Source organism: Chionomys nivalis, chromosome 6 (genome assembly GCF_950005125.1).
Source record: "Chionomys nivalis chromosome 6, mChiNiv1.1, whole genome shotgun sequence".
In the NCBI taxonomy this organism is placed as follows: Eukaryota; Metazoa; Chordata; class Mammalia; order Rodentia; family Cricetidae; genus Chionomys; species Chionomys nivalis.
The window spans coordinates 39794822-39807056 of NC_080091.1; the positions used below are offsets into that span (position 1 = coordinate 39794822).

Here is a 12235-nt window from a genome sequence, read left to right on the forward strand (position 1 = left end):
ATATATTTTCATTTAAAAGGTATTAATAACTACAGGAAACAGGTTTCGGTTATCTAACACAAATAGGATGGAGAAAGAAGTGAGGCCTGTTGGTAGAAACTGAATTAGGAAGCTGAGGCAGGAAGACATAGTTCAAGCCTGCCTAGGCTACAGAGCAAGTTCGAGGACAGCTGGGCAGATTAGTAAGACCCAGTCTCAAATATTTTTAAAGCTGTTCTACTTTTATTTTTTAAAAAGAAAACAAACTATCTTTTTTCATTTTACATACCAATCTCAGTTCCCTCTTGCTTGGAATGTATAAACCCTAGACTTGATTCCCAGCACTACAAATCAAATCAAAACCAACCAGAGGCTCCTTTGAGAAATAAACATATAAAAATAATTTCTAATTAACCAACTATGAGGTAAGCAGTTTAACTCCTCCTCAGTTCTGAAAGCTGGCTGCTATTTTCAAGCATACAACTCTGCAATACGGTAATTAAACCTGACCTCGGTCATCAAGGTAGACAAATAACCTGCCACTTTGGGACTGACAGTCTCTATTGGTCCCCTGGCTAAGTAGGTGAAGGTTTAGTGGGTGGTACAGATTAATTATTTGCTTCATAGCTAAATTATCTGGCACCCACCGGGAAAGCAGTTAACCGTCTCCCACATTATTTGAGAAAAGAAGAATTTAAATGCCTTATCTCTGGACATTAAAATGAACAGCTGACAGTTAAATTGTTTTTTGGGGGGGTTGTTTTGTTTTTGAGACAGGGTTTCTGTTTAACAGCTCTGGATGTCCTAGAATTTTATTTGTAGACCAGGCTGGCCTTGAACTCACAGAGATCCACCTGCCTCTGCCTCCCAAGTGCTGGGATTAAAGGCATGAGTCAGACTGGCCTTACAGTTAAATCTTATGATAAAATTTAATGTTTTTTTTTTAACTATATTAGGTTCACCTAACAAAAATAAATTTATGTAACATGATACAATAACTGACAGAAATGCATTTGCTTGATGGATTATAAAAATACAGCGCACGGCCACTTTCTATCTATAGTTATACCCTGAAAATATCCATAAAACTATGTGAACCATAAAACAAAGGTAAAGAATATTCTTAGAGGTATTTCCTATAGCTGAACTTAAAATATTTAGTATTTGACACAGACATATCATAAAATGAACTCTTTGGGAGCATTTGATAAAAATAACCAATAGGAAATTTCATGTGGTGATATACACTCATAATCCCAGCATGGTCAAGTCAGGATCATGAACAGAAGACCAATATAGGCGAAATGATTTAAGGCCTTACCTTAAAAACAAAACGAATCTAAAAAAAGAAAAAAAAACAAACTAAAAAGCCACTTCAAATCTTAAGTAATTGTCCAACATTTTCTTTCCTAAGAAAGTGATTTAAATATATATCATAAATCCTTTAAGCAACCATTTGTACATAATTTTGAAACTTATATTTCAAATTTCATTATTTATGCTATAATCACAGCGGTTAAAGCTCTAGTACGGTCACCAGAACCCAGTCCCTAAAACAGAAATGCTCAAAATTTGTGGTACAAGCAGACACATTTAAACATCCAAAGATTACAATAGAAAATTAGGGGGAAATACTTCAGCAGAATTTTACTTTAGTCAAACACAAGACTTGGCTATTGAATATACAATAGTATTACTTTACCGACAGAGAATAAAATTCCAAACCCCAATGAAACTGCACATAGTATGGAAATCTATGTACCTGTAACTATCAGGTATTGAGTGACTAGTAAAAAAGGTCAAGTATGTAGCATACATACACTAAACAAAGGTATAACACATCCTAGGTGGGAGGTTTCAGAGTCCATGACATACAACTTAAAACTTTACTTCTGAAAAAAAACTTTACTCCTGTCATTTTTTTTAATTCAGTATTTTCAGATCATAGTTGACCTCAGATAACAGAAACCTTAAAAAACAAAACCCCAAATTCTACAAATTTTGAAATACCCAACAGCAGAAAATGCCAATTTAAGGAAATTTAGTTATATTTAAAACATTTGTATAGCATATTTTTCCTGCAAGTAAAAATTTGACAAGATAAAGTGGCACCAAGCAAACAGGTGATGAGAAGCACTTGGTAGTATGCCTGATGTGAGTTCAAGTCCAGTCTGGTCAGCCAGTCAATGTTTATATAACCTCAAAACCAATGTCACAAACTGAATATCCCTTAACTTAAATGAGTGGAACTAAAGTGCTTCAGATATTTTAATTTTTGTATACATACAATTATACATTTTAGAGATAGAAATGAAGCCAAAATGTGAAATTCATTCATATTTCAGACAAAATTTTATACAAATAAGACTGAAGGTAGCTTTATAACTTAGTGTATGTATTTTATGACTGACAAGCCATGTAAGATCAGATGTAGAATTTTTCATTTGAGAAACATTCCAGTTGCTTATAAATACAGGTTCAAATTTTGAAGTATTTAAAAATTTCATATTAGGGAAGTTCAACTTGACATTGAATCTATTCAAATAAAATGTTCTGTTGATCTTAAATTTATAACCTTAGTAGCACTGAGGCTGATGACGTGGGTTAATCTCTGCCACCAGACTGACGACCTGATTTCCATTCCCAGAGCTCTTGTGGTAGAAGAGTAACACAACTCCTGCAAGATGCTCTCACCTCCACACATGCGACATGGTACACACTAATTACTGTACACGACTGCACATATACCCATCCCTCCCCACATACTACGTAAATGTCAAAAGAAAAATTAGTAGTGTTTATTAGAAATAGCATCCTAATAGTTAAAAATTAAAACACAGCAGGCATAGTAAAGATTCAGTTTTTAGAAATCTTCAGTCTTTAAGATCAGAGGTCTTAATCTTTGACTGGTTTTCTAAATTTTCCACAACATCTTTTAGATAGTCTGCATCTTTAAAAAAATATACATATAATTCTCTTTCCATTTGATGCAATTTATTAGTTGCCAAAATTTTTCTTTTTGTCTTCACATCAGCAAATATATCCGTAAGGAGATGATTTAGTTTATTCAACTTAGATTCAACTCGATGAACATGCTCCATTAACTCCTGAAAAGGGGAGGAAAAAAGTTTTATTTCAAGAACTTTAACACTAACACCAACTAGAAATTTAAAAGGAAATTCTAAACTTTAAAAGGAAATTCTATTAAATGAAAAACTTCTCATAATCACAATAAAAAGCCCTGTTAGGCTGGAGTGATGACACAGACTCTTAATATAAACACCTGGGAGACAGAGGCAGGACGATCTCTTAGGTCTAGGATAGCCTGATCTGCACAGTTAATTCCAAACCAGCCAGGCCTACATAGTGAGATCCTATCTTTAAACAAAGAACTAGAGAAAAACAAAAAGAGGGCTGAACAGATGGCTCAGTGAACAAAGGCATTTGTTATCAAGCCTGATGACCCAAGTTTGATCCCCCAAATCCACATTTGAAGTAAACAATAGACTCCCAATTGTCCTCTGATCGACAGGTGTGTGAGCCTTCACACACAAAAATAAATAAATGTAATAAAAAATTTAAAAAATAAAAAAAAAACAAACAACCCTTAACAGGCTGGGCATGGATGGTGCTCATGTTTACAATACCAACAAGTAGGAAAGGAAGGCTGGATTGCTCTAAATTTGAGGCCAGACTGGGATACACAATTTTTTTCACATCATAACATTCTGAAACAAAGATGCATCTTATCACAGAGACCATTATGTGGTGGTTTCTGATAGCCAAGCACTCAGACCTGTAATCCCACCACTTGGAGGCAAAGGAAAGACTGTTACAAGTCTATGTAGCAAGTTCTAGTCCAGCAAGGGCTATGTGGTGAGATTCTGTTTGGAAGCAGTTTTCCCTAATATTCTTAATGTAGAAAAATGTGTCAATTGTGAATCACAGAACAATTCAGAGCAATTAGGAATTAACCATGAGGCTTTATAAATATTCTACTCATTTTAACTGGCTTATTTTTCCCCCTTTAAAATATACTCAAGAGTAACACAGTGATGGACTAGAGAGGCACTTCAGTAGACAATGACATCTACAGCCAAGCCTGACAACCATAGTTCAATCCTTAGAAAGATATGGTAGAAAGAAGAGAACCAACTTCTATAAATGGTCCTGATTTCCACCTGTGCATCATGACACTCCCACATAACACACAAATAAATGTGATTTTAAAAAAGAATATGCTGGAAAAAATGTCTACCAACATCTAAAAGACCAGTCACTGGGAAACATGTTTAAAAAAAAAAAGTTGGGGAATTCCATTAGAAGAAGCATGTACCAATAAGTACACTCAGAGATTTTAAAACAGACGAGCAATCCTTTCTTTGCTGAAATAACAAGTTTTCTTCCCTAATACAAAATATATCATTTTTATAGTGGCTGAAAACTTTACTTTCAAATTATGTACACAACATTCAAAATTATCTGAATATGTATTAGTAGTTACAAAAAACCATAAGGTTTTGTATGATGGCATATGCCTATAATTCTAGAACTTGGGAGATTGTGAGTTGGAGACCGGCATAGGCCATATAACAAGACTCTGTACTCTAAATAAAAACATTTATTTTCTTTTATAAGGAACATTATTTTATTTATTCATTTATTTAATTATTTTATCATTCATTTACTTACTTACTTATTTTGGTTTTTCAAGACAGGGTTTTTCTGTGTAGCTTTGGAGCCTGTCCTGGCACTTATTCTGTGAACCAGGCTGGCCTCAAACTCATAGAGATCTGTCTGTCTCTGCCTACCGAGTGCTGGGATTAAAGGCATGTGCCACCACTGCCTGGCAGAACATTTTTTAATGATTTTTTTATTTGAATAAGTATTTTTGCTTGCATGTGTGTATGTATACCACATGTGTGCCTGATACCCACAAAAGCCAAGGATGTCAGAACTCCCATTACTAGAGTTACAGATGGTTGTGAGCCACCATGTGGGTGCTAGGAATGAAACATGGGTCCTCTTACAAGAGCAGCAAATGCTCTTAACTATTGAGCTAGCTCTCTGGCCCTTTACAATACACATATTTTTAACAGCATTTTAAACTTCTTAGGTAAACATTCACCTGATCACAGAGCAATAGCTGGTTCCCTCCGTGATACAAAGCATCACAAAGCATGTCCACATCATTATTCAGTTTGGACAGAAAGAAAAACTGTTCTTGAGTAGACACTGCCAATTGATCTTGTATTTGAGAAAGATCTTGTTTCAATTTCTCAGCCACTTCCTCCAAGTGTTCATGGGTCATAAACAATTCTTTTGTCTTATTGTCTCCTTCTAAAAGTTGATAAAGCCTAAAATATAAAATTAAAGAGAAAAATGTTCATGTTAGCAGTTTTCAAAATTATAACCCACCATATTGGGTCATGGATAGTGATAGCTAAGTAACAACTGAAAAGTAGTAATTTGTGTGTTTCTAATATTGAGCAACTGAAACATCACAAATATAATACTATTTCAGAAGAGAAATACCTGAATTCAAGCATATGATACAACCCTGTCATCCCAGCACTCAGGAAGCTAAGGTAGGTGCATCATAGGCTCAAGGTTACAGAGCAAATTCAAGGCCAGCAAGATACTATCTCAAAAAGATAAATAATTCTTTAAAAGAAATATCTAAATTTCCAGTTTCTCCATCTTTCCTATTTTAGACACAAACTTCACCTTTATTAGTTTACTTCAAAGCAAGCTTCAGTGATACATCCCAAGAAAACATTTCTTTTATAGAATACATCTATGACATAGCAGCATCAAAAATGACCAATAAAAATGCCTACTGGACAAGACTGTGGTGGGATTAAAATAGAAAAACTAAAAACATAAATATTGTAAAAGGTAAACAATTAAGAGCTATATAGATAGCCATTAACAACAAACTTCCTACTTTAATTTGTTCAGTATTTTGATTGGTAAAAATCCTGATAATTGCTGGGCAGTGGTGGTACATGCCTTTAATACCAGCACTTGGGAGGCAGAGGTGTGTGGATCTTTGTGAGTTCAAGGCCAGACTGGTCTACAGAGCAAGTTCCGGGGCAGGTTCCAAAAAGCTACACAGAAAAACCGTATCTTGAAAAACAAAACAAACAAAACCAAAAACAAAACCAAAAAAAAATCCTGATAATTAATAAGACCATTTCACTTAATGGCAGAAAAATCCATCAGCCTATAAGTAAGACAAAAGAAAAATCTAAAGCAACATGTCACACCTGCCTTATAAAAAGACATTATATCTTTTACTTATACATACACCAACATATAGCTTCCTCTCTTAACACACCCAAATCTTAACAGACTATAAAGGTGGTTGAAATCCAAGGTTGCCAATTACAATCTGGAGAATATAACCACACAATTACACACTAGCACGTTTACATGGACTATGATGTTGATGGCAAACCCTAAAATTAAAACAATGAGGCAACCCTAAGTCATTCATTTTACTAATAAACAAAATTATTTAGTGTATATTATTCTAATCCTGCTGAAAAATGAAGAATAGGATACAAATTATGTGTTTGTGGGGGGGGGTGTCCACGTGTGTGTACATGTGCACAGGGAGGCCAGGGGTTGATGTTGGGACTCTTCCTCAAATACTCTGTCTCATTTTTCACCAAAGTCTCTCACAAACCTGAGTTCACCTATTCAGTGAGACTGGCTGGCCAGCAAGCACTAGGGATTCTTTCTCCTCTACCTCTCCAATGTAGAGATGACAGGAGTGTGCCACTGCACCTGGCTTTTTTATGTAATTTCTGGGATCAAATTCAGGTTAAGTTTGTACACAAGTACTTCAGTGACTGAACTATCTCCCTAGCTCTGTCTCCCTGCCAATCCTTTCTTTCTTTAAAATACAAAGTCTCATTGTGCAACTCAGGCTGCCCTAGAATTCTTGCTATGTAGCCCAAGCTGACCTCAAATTCAAGATTCTCTTGTCCCAGCTTCCAAAAAGTTAAAATTAAGGTATAATCCCATCACTACACAGGATTTAAAACACAAGTGTTTGCTGAACATTCATTTTCTACAGTCCACGATGGCTTCAAACGTACTATCTTTCTACACCTGCCTGTTAGGTACTAGGATTACAGATATGAGTCACTACACCTTACAGAATACAGACTTTTGAAGTCTGTATTCTTTAGTCTTTTAATTCCAGTATCTTGGTACCATCAATTATTTAGATAACCAGGAAAGGCTAGCTTTCACTTTGAGTGCTCTACCTCACCAGATAGGGAATAAAGTCTTCAGCTCTATTACCACCTTCCCCAAACACAATCAGTATTGTGCCTGGCAATACCTATGATATAAAGTTGTATTCAAATGTCCTGTCCCAAATTTAAAATAAAGTAAATAATGGTGTCTAAGTGGGAGTAAATGTTTTATTAGTTTATTCCTACAACTCGTTGACTTCAGCTCTAAAGTGGCTACATTCAGACCTAACATGAACAGAAAAGGAACCAAAATTGTTTAAGATAAAAAAAAGCAGAAAGGCCAATCTAAGTACAAGTAATTTTTTAAACCTTTAAAATTTTCTGTTCAAATTCTCTAGTATCTTACACAAATAAAAATGACATATGCATACCTATGAGTAGAATAATCTTTAGTGTTGATGGGAGTCCTGGAGTTTAACTGCTCAGATGCTGACGGATCTGTTAATGTTGCTAATTGCTGACAGAGCACCACGTTTCTTTGACTAAGTTGTTGAACCAAATTTTCAAGTTGCCGATATGTATCCCAATGTCTTCTCAATTCAATTTCATATGATAACTGTACAAGCTCAAATGATGCCTTCTGCTTTATCAACTGATTTAAAACTAACTCTTGTCTTGCTGTATAACAATCTTGTTTAGCAATCTGCAGATCAAAATCTCCCTTTACAACCGGCATGTTCAATAACTGGGCGTTCTCTTTTACTACAGCAGGCAAAATTTTGTCTTTCATGTGAGTGATTTGTTCTTCAAGTTTTAGAATCTCACGGTTCAAGCTAGAAATTTTAGCATCCAAATTTTCTTTACCAACAGCCTACACAAAGAAAGCAGTAACATTTTAAACTGTAGGTTTAAATTTTTATTTTAAAATTATTTTCACTTTTTGTTTTTTGTTTTAAGTGGTCAGATAATATGCTCATTGAATAAAAACTAACTTATTAGTATAATCCAAAACTAATTTTAAAAGGGAAGATATTGGACTAAGTCAAGAGAAAAACTTCAGTGCTTTTACATTAAATATGCATGCAGTAATAGCTAACTAGGAGATCTATAATCTTGATCATAACTTTATCGGCATATTAGTCATTGATAGCAAATGAAGATTTTAGTTTTTCTTAAAACTATCTCAATAGGTATTAGTGCATCAGCTGATTACAGCACACATTTCTTTTATTATTTCAAATTTTCGTCTCTTACAGTAACTAATTTAATGCAGGTATTCATTCCGATTCAGAAAAACCTACATTTTTATTCAACTATCTGATGATTATTAAGAAAGTAAGCTTCCAAAGAGTACAGATGAATAACTGTAATATATCTTCACATTCTCAACAAGAGGAATTCATTCCACTGAATCCCGGACTTTTGACTTCTCGTGAGAGAAATGAGGCAGAACACCCACAATCAAGCAAGTAGTCTCTTTGACATATATCATAAAATGGAAACCCCAGTTTAATCTATATTTGAACTGACACAAATTTCAAGTTCATAATGCAAATTAAGGCATTTTTGTTCAGAATTAACCAGGTAGTATGACTGAAGATAAAATTACTAAGTTCTGGCAATATGATTAATAATATTTTTGTACGAAATACACACTGTAAATAAGTACTGAGAAAACATAAAATTAAATTTCCCCTTTCTAAAGTAGTAACAATATTAAACCTTATGTTTCTAACAATTACAATACAAATTCAATCTTATTTCTTATATTTACCTCACTGGTTAGGCTATGAAGATTCTCTTCTGCCCATTTTATACTTGACGTCATGCTCAAATTACTTGCTTTGAGGTATAAGATCTGTTGTTGGGCACAGATGTATGCTACCTGCAGCCTAGCCATCTCCAGTTGTCTCTCCCCAAGGATTTCTTCATTATCACAAACAGATGGTGTTTGTATATCTAAGAGTTGAAAATTTTCTTCATTTGAAGTTTCAACTACTTCATGTATACCCTGAAAGAATTGTTTTTTGGTATATAAGGTTAAGGCTGCTGTGCTTTGCTCTTCTTGGCTTATATATTTTTCCAAGGAAAATTGAGATAAAAATACCATTGGATTTGTCCCTTGACCTAAATTAGAATTTCTGAAGAATATCATCAAATTATTAACTTCATCAGTAAGAACCTGAAGTTCATTACTGAGTTTAGTGTTCACAGCATCTAGGAATCCTTGACTTTGTTTTAGCTTCTTAGTAGCTTCCTCTTGTTTAGCATTTAATGCCAGAGATTTGTAACTAGTTTCAGAAGCCATTAACTGATATTTATTCCGTCGCTGAATTTTTAAGTTATATAATTTCTGCAGAATTTGAACGTCATCTTCTAATTTCTGTATCTCTTTGTCATCCAGTGTAGGTGTCTTCAAATCAAAAGTTTTACAGGTTCTAAGAACTTCATCCAATGCCGTTCCTTCTAGGATGGGCTTGCCTGATCTTTGAAGAATGCTGAAAGCTTCCAATTCTTTTTCAGACAATACATTCTGTTCATTAACATTCCCACAAAACCATTTCAAAAATGACTGATCTTCACCAGCCTCAAACAGCCAGTCAAAATCTTCTCCATTAAGAGTATCAGCTTTAGGATAACCAATTTTTTTCAATGTTTCCACAAACTCCTTTCCACAACTCATGGTTTACTACCCTACCCGTTTCTTATATTTGATATGAATCTATGGTAATTGTCTTTAAGAACTAAGTTCAAACAGAAAAAAACATGTTTACACTATGTCCATGGAAGAAGGGGGAAAATACAATCTATAATGTGCTTTCCTAGAGGGAAAAAAAACAAGTATTAGAGTACAAATAAGTCAAATGCACTTTAAATACACAGATAATTTTATCAGATGCCATCAGGAAACTATTTCAATGAAAGGCAGATGCAAGTTCGTTATCTGATGAAAATAGAGCAAAACATTAGCTACTAGGGCGCTGCTTAGGACACTGCAACAGTAATGAAAACCCAATTAGTGAAAATATAACAATAAAAATCTTATTTTTCCAATGACGAAATTATTTTAAATGCACTATATTTTGTAAAATAATAGCTGTTTGCCTGTCGTTTCTAGTTAAGAAATAGAAATATGCCACTTTTTAAAAGATCAACTGAATATTTACATCAATCAGCATTCATCAGGTTCAAACGACTCAATCTCCAGACATAACCAGCCTAATGCAGAGGGCAAATTGAGAAGTCTCAAAGTAGCCAATCACCAAGCAAAAAGTATTATTTTCACCCAGCGCACAATGATCCACGACTTCAGCCAAACGAAGGTCAGTGGCAATGGCAGGCTGTAAAAATCTTGATACATTTGACACTGTGATAGCAAAATCTCTGGGTTAGTTTTTGTTTGTTTCTGGAGTAACCAGTACCGGCACTTAGGATCCCTAATAAAACACACCCACAAAACCACAGAATTGCTGTTTTTAAAATACGCATAAAGGGCCGGGCAGTGGTGGCGCACGCCTTCAATCCCAGCACTGGGGAGGCAGAGGCAGGTGGATGTCTGTGAGTTCGAGGTCAGGCTGGTTTACAGAGTGAGTTCCAGGACAGGTAGGGCTGTTACACTGAGAAACCCTGACTCGAAAAGCAAAACAAGCAAACAAAAAGATGCATAAAGGATAGGGACATATTTTGGGTTTAACGCTTGCCTAGTATGATTAGGCCTTGGGTTTTATCCGCAGCACTCGGAAAAAGAACAATTTACCAACCCCAGCCGGATGACTGGCCACGCAGCCTCAGTTCCGGCACGAAGCCTCAGCCTCCCGCGCACCTCTATCGGCTATCCGCGCCTCAAACTGGCTGCAGGAGGGTAGCGGCGGCCCCGCCAACACCGAAACGGAACCCCTCACCTCCCGCAGCTCCCGCGGGCGCTGTCAGGGACCTCCAACCGCGCGCGTCGCAGTGCCTCACGGGAGTGCCGGGACGCGCAGGCGCAGATAGCAACAGGGGGTAATATCTGCGCAGGCGTGGTATCGCGGAGAGGCTGAGGAGGAACAGCTGACCTGCCCCACCCCCTACCTGCGTGGAGCCAAGAGCCAGCTGATTGGCTCTCCTGCCAGACGCTGCCCATTAACTCCGCCCCCAGCCCGCCGTCCTTTCCCGTTAGGCTCAAGCTGAGCGGTTTCCTTGCTGAAGACTCCGCCCTCTCCTCGCCCCGCCCTGGAGTTGATGTTTGGGGTTTTTTGGGCTGAGCGCTGCACAGCGAACCAGGCTTCTCTCGTTCAGTTAGGCCTCCTAGCCTAAGGATAGCTCTTAATCTTCGACACCTCTAGGGATCAGAAGCCTGAGGCCGAAAAACCCCTCCCCGCGGCACGGTGACCTAACGGGGTGCTAGCAACAGATCTCTTGCTGTGCAGGATTATTGGCTATAGATTCTTTTACAGTAGTTGTTTAGCAAAAGTTCTTAACTCCCAATGCCTAGCTGACTTCTTCCACGAGCCCATCTTCAAAATGTCAAACTGGAAAGCACGTAAGTTTGGAGTGCTGTGGAAGGAATGCATTCAACTCGAAAGTACAGACGTTCTGAGGCTGCTAGGATAGCCACAGTCGTTCGATGGAAGGCAGGAAGCTGAAATACGGCTAAGTGAAGCAAGCCAGCTTAATGACTTATGGTCCCAGAAAACTGCCCTTTGGCATTGGTAACAACGTGTTTGTATGGGACGGCATTTTTTCGTTTTTTTTTTTCCAAACTGCATTTGCAATTTACCAATCTCTTGTAAGATGACATATGAATTTGCAAGGTGTAAGCTTTGATCATTAGAAAACAGTACTCCCCTCCTCCGGTCACAAATGAGGCGGTTTATCAAAGTTCTAGGCTAGCTGCTACTACGTAGAATTCTTTCTGCATTGCCCCCCAAAAAAACTTATCTGTTGAGTTATTTATTTATTTATTTGAATAATGTTATGAGTGCTCTGTTTGCATGCATGCATTTATATCAGAAGAGGGCATCCTGTCACTGCTAGGGATTGATCTCAGGACCTCTGCAAGAGTACAC

General features: G+C 36.7%; 1 protein-coding gene across 3 annotated transcripts; it reads right to left on the reverse strand.

The window, feature by feature from the left end:
* Nucleotides 1-23: 23 nt before the first annotated feature.
* Haus3 (HAUS augmin like complex subunit 3) lies at nt 24-11315 on the reverse strand. 3 transcript variants are annotated; one of them, XM_057772401.1, is made up of 5 exons: nt 11090-11315; nt 8962-10009; nt 7619-8058; nt 5108-5336; nt 24-3086 (listed from the first exon to the last, which is right to left on the reverse strand). In XM_057772401.1, the coding sequence occupies exons 2-5, from the start codon at nt 9868-9870 to the stop codon at nt 2853-2855; spliced, it is 1812 nt and encodes a 603-aa protein (XP_057628384.1). In that variant the 5' UTR covers nt 9871-10009; nt 11090-11315; the 3' UTR covers nt 24-2852. The 3 variants fall into 3 exon arrangements, with proteins under 3 accessions (XP_057628384.1, XP_057628383.1, XP_057628381.1); XM_057772400.1 differs by having other exon boundaries at nt 11011-11315; XM_057772398.1 differs by having other exon boundaries at nt 10949-11315.
* Between the last annotated feature and the right edge of the window lie 920 nt (nt 11316-12235).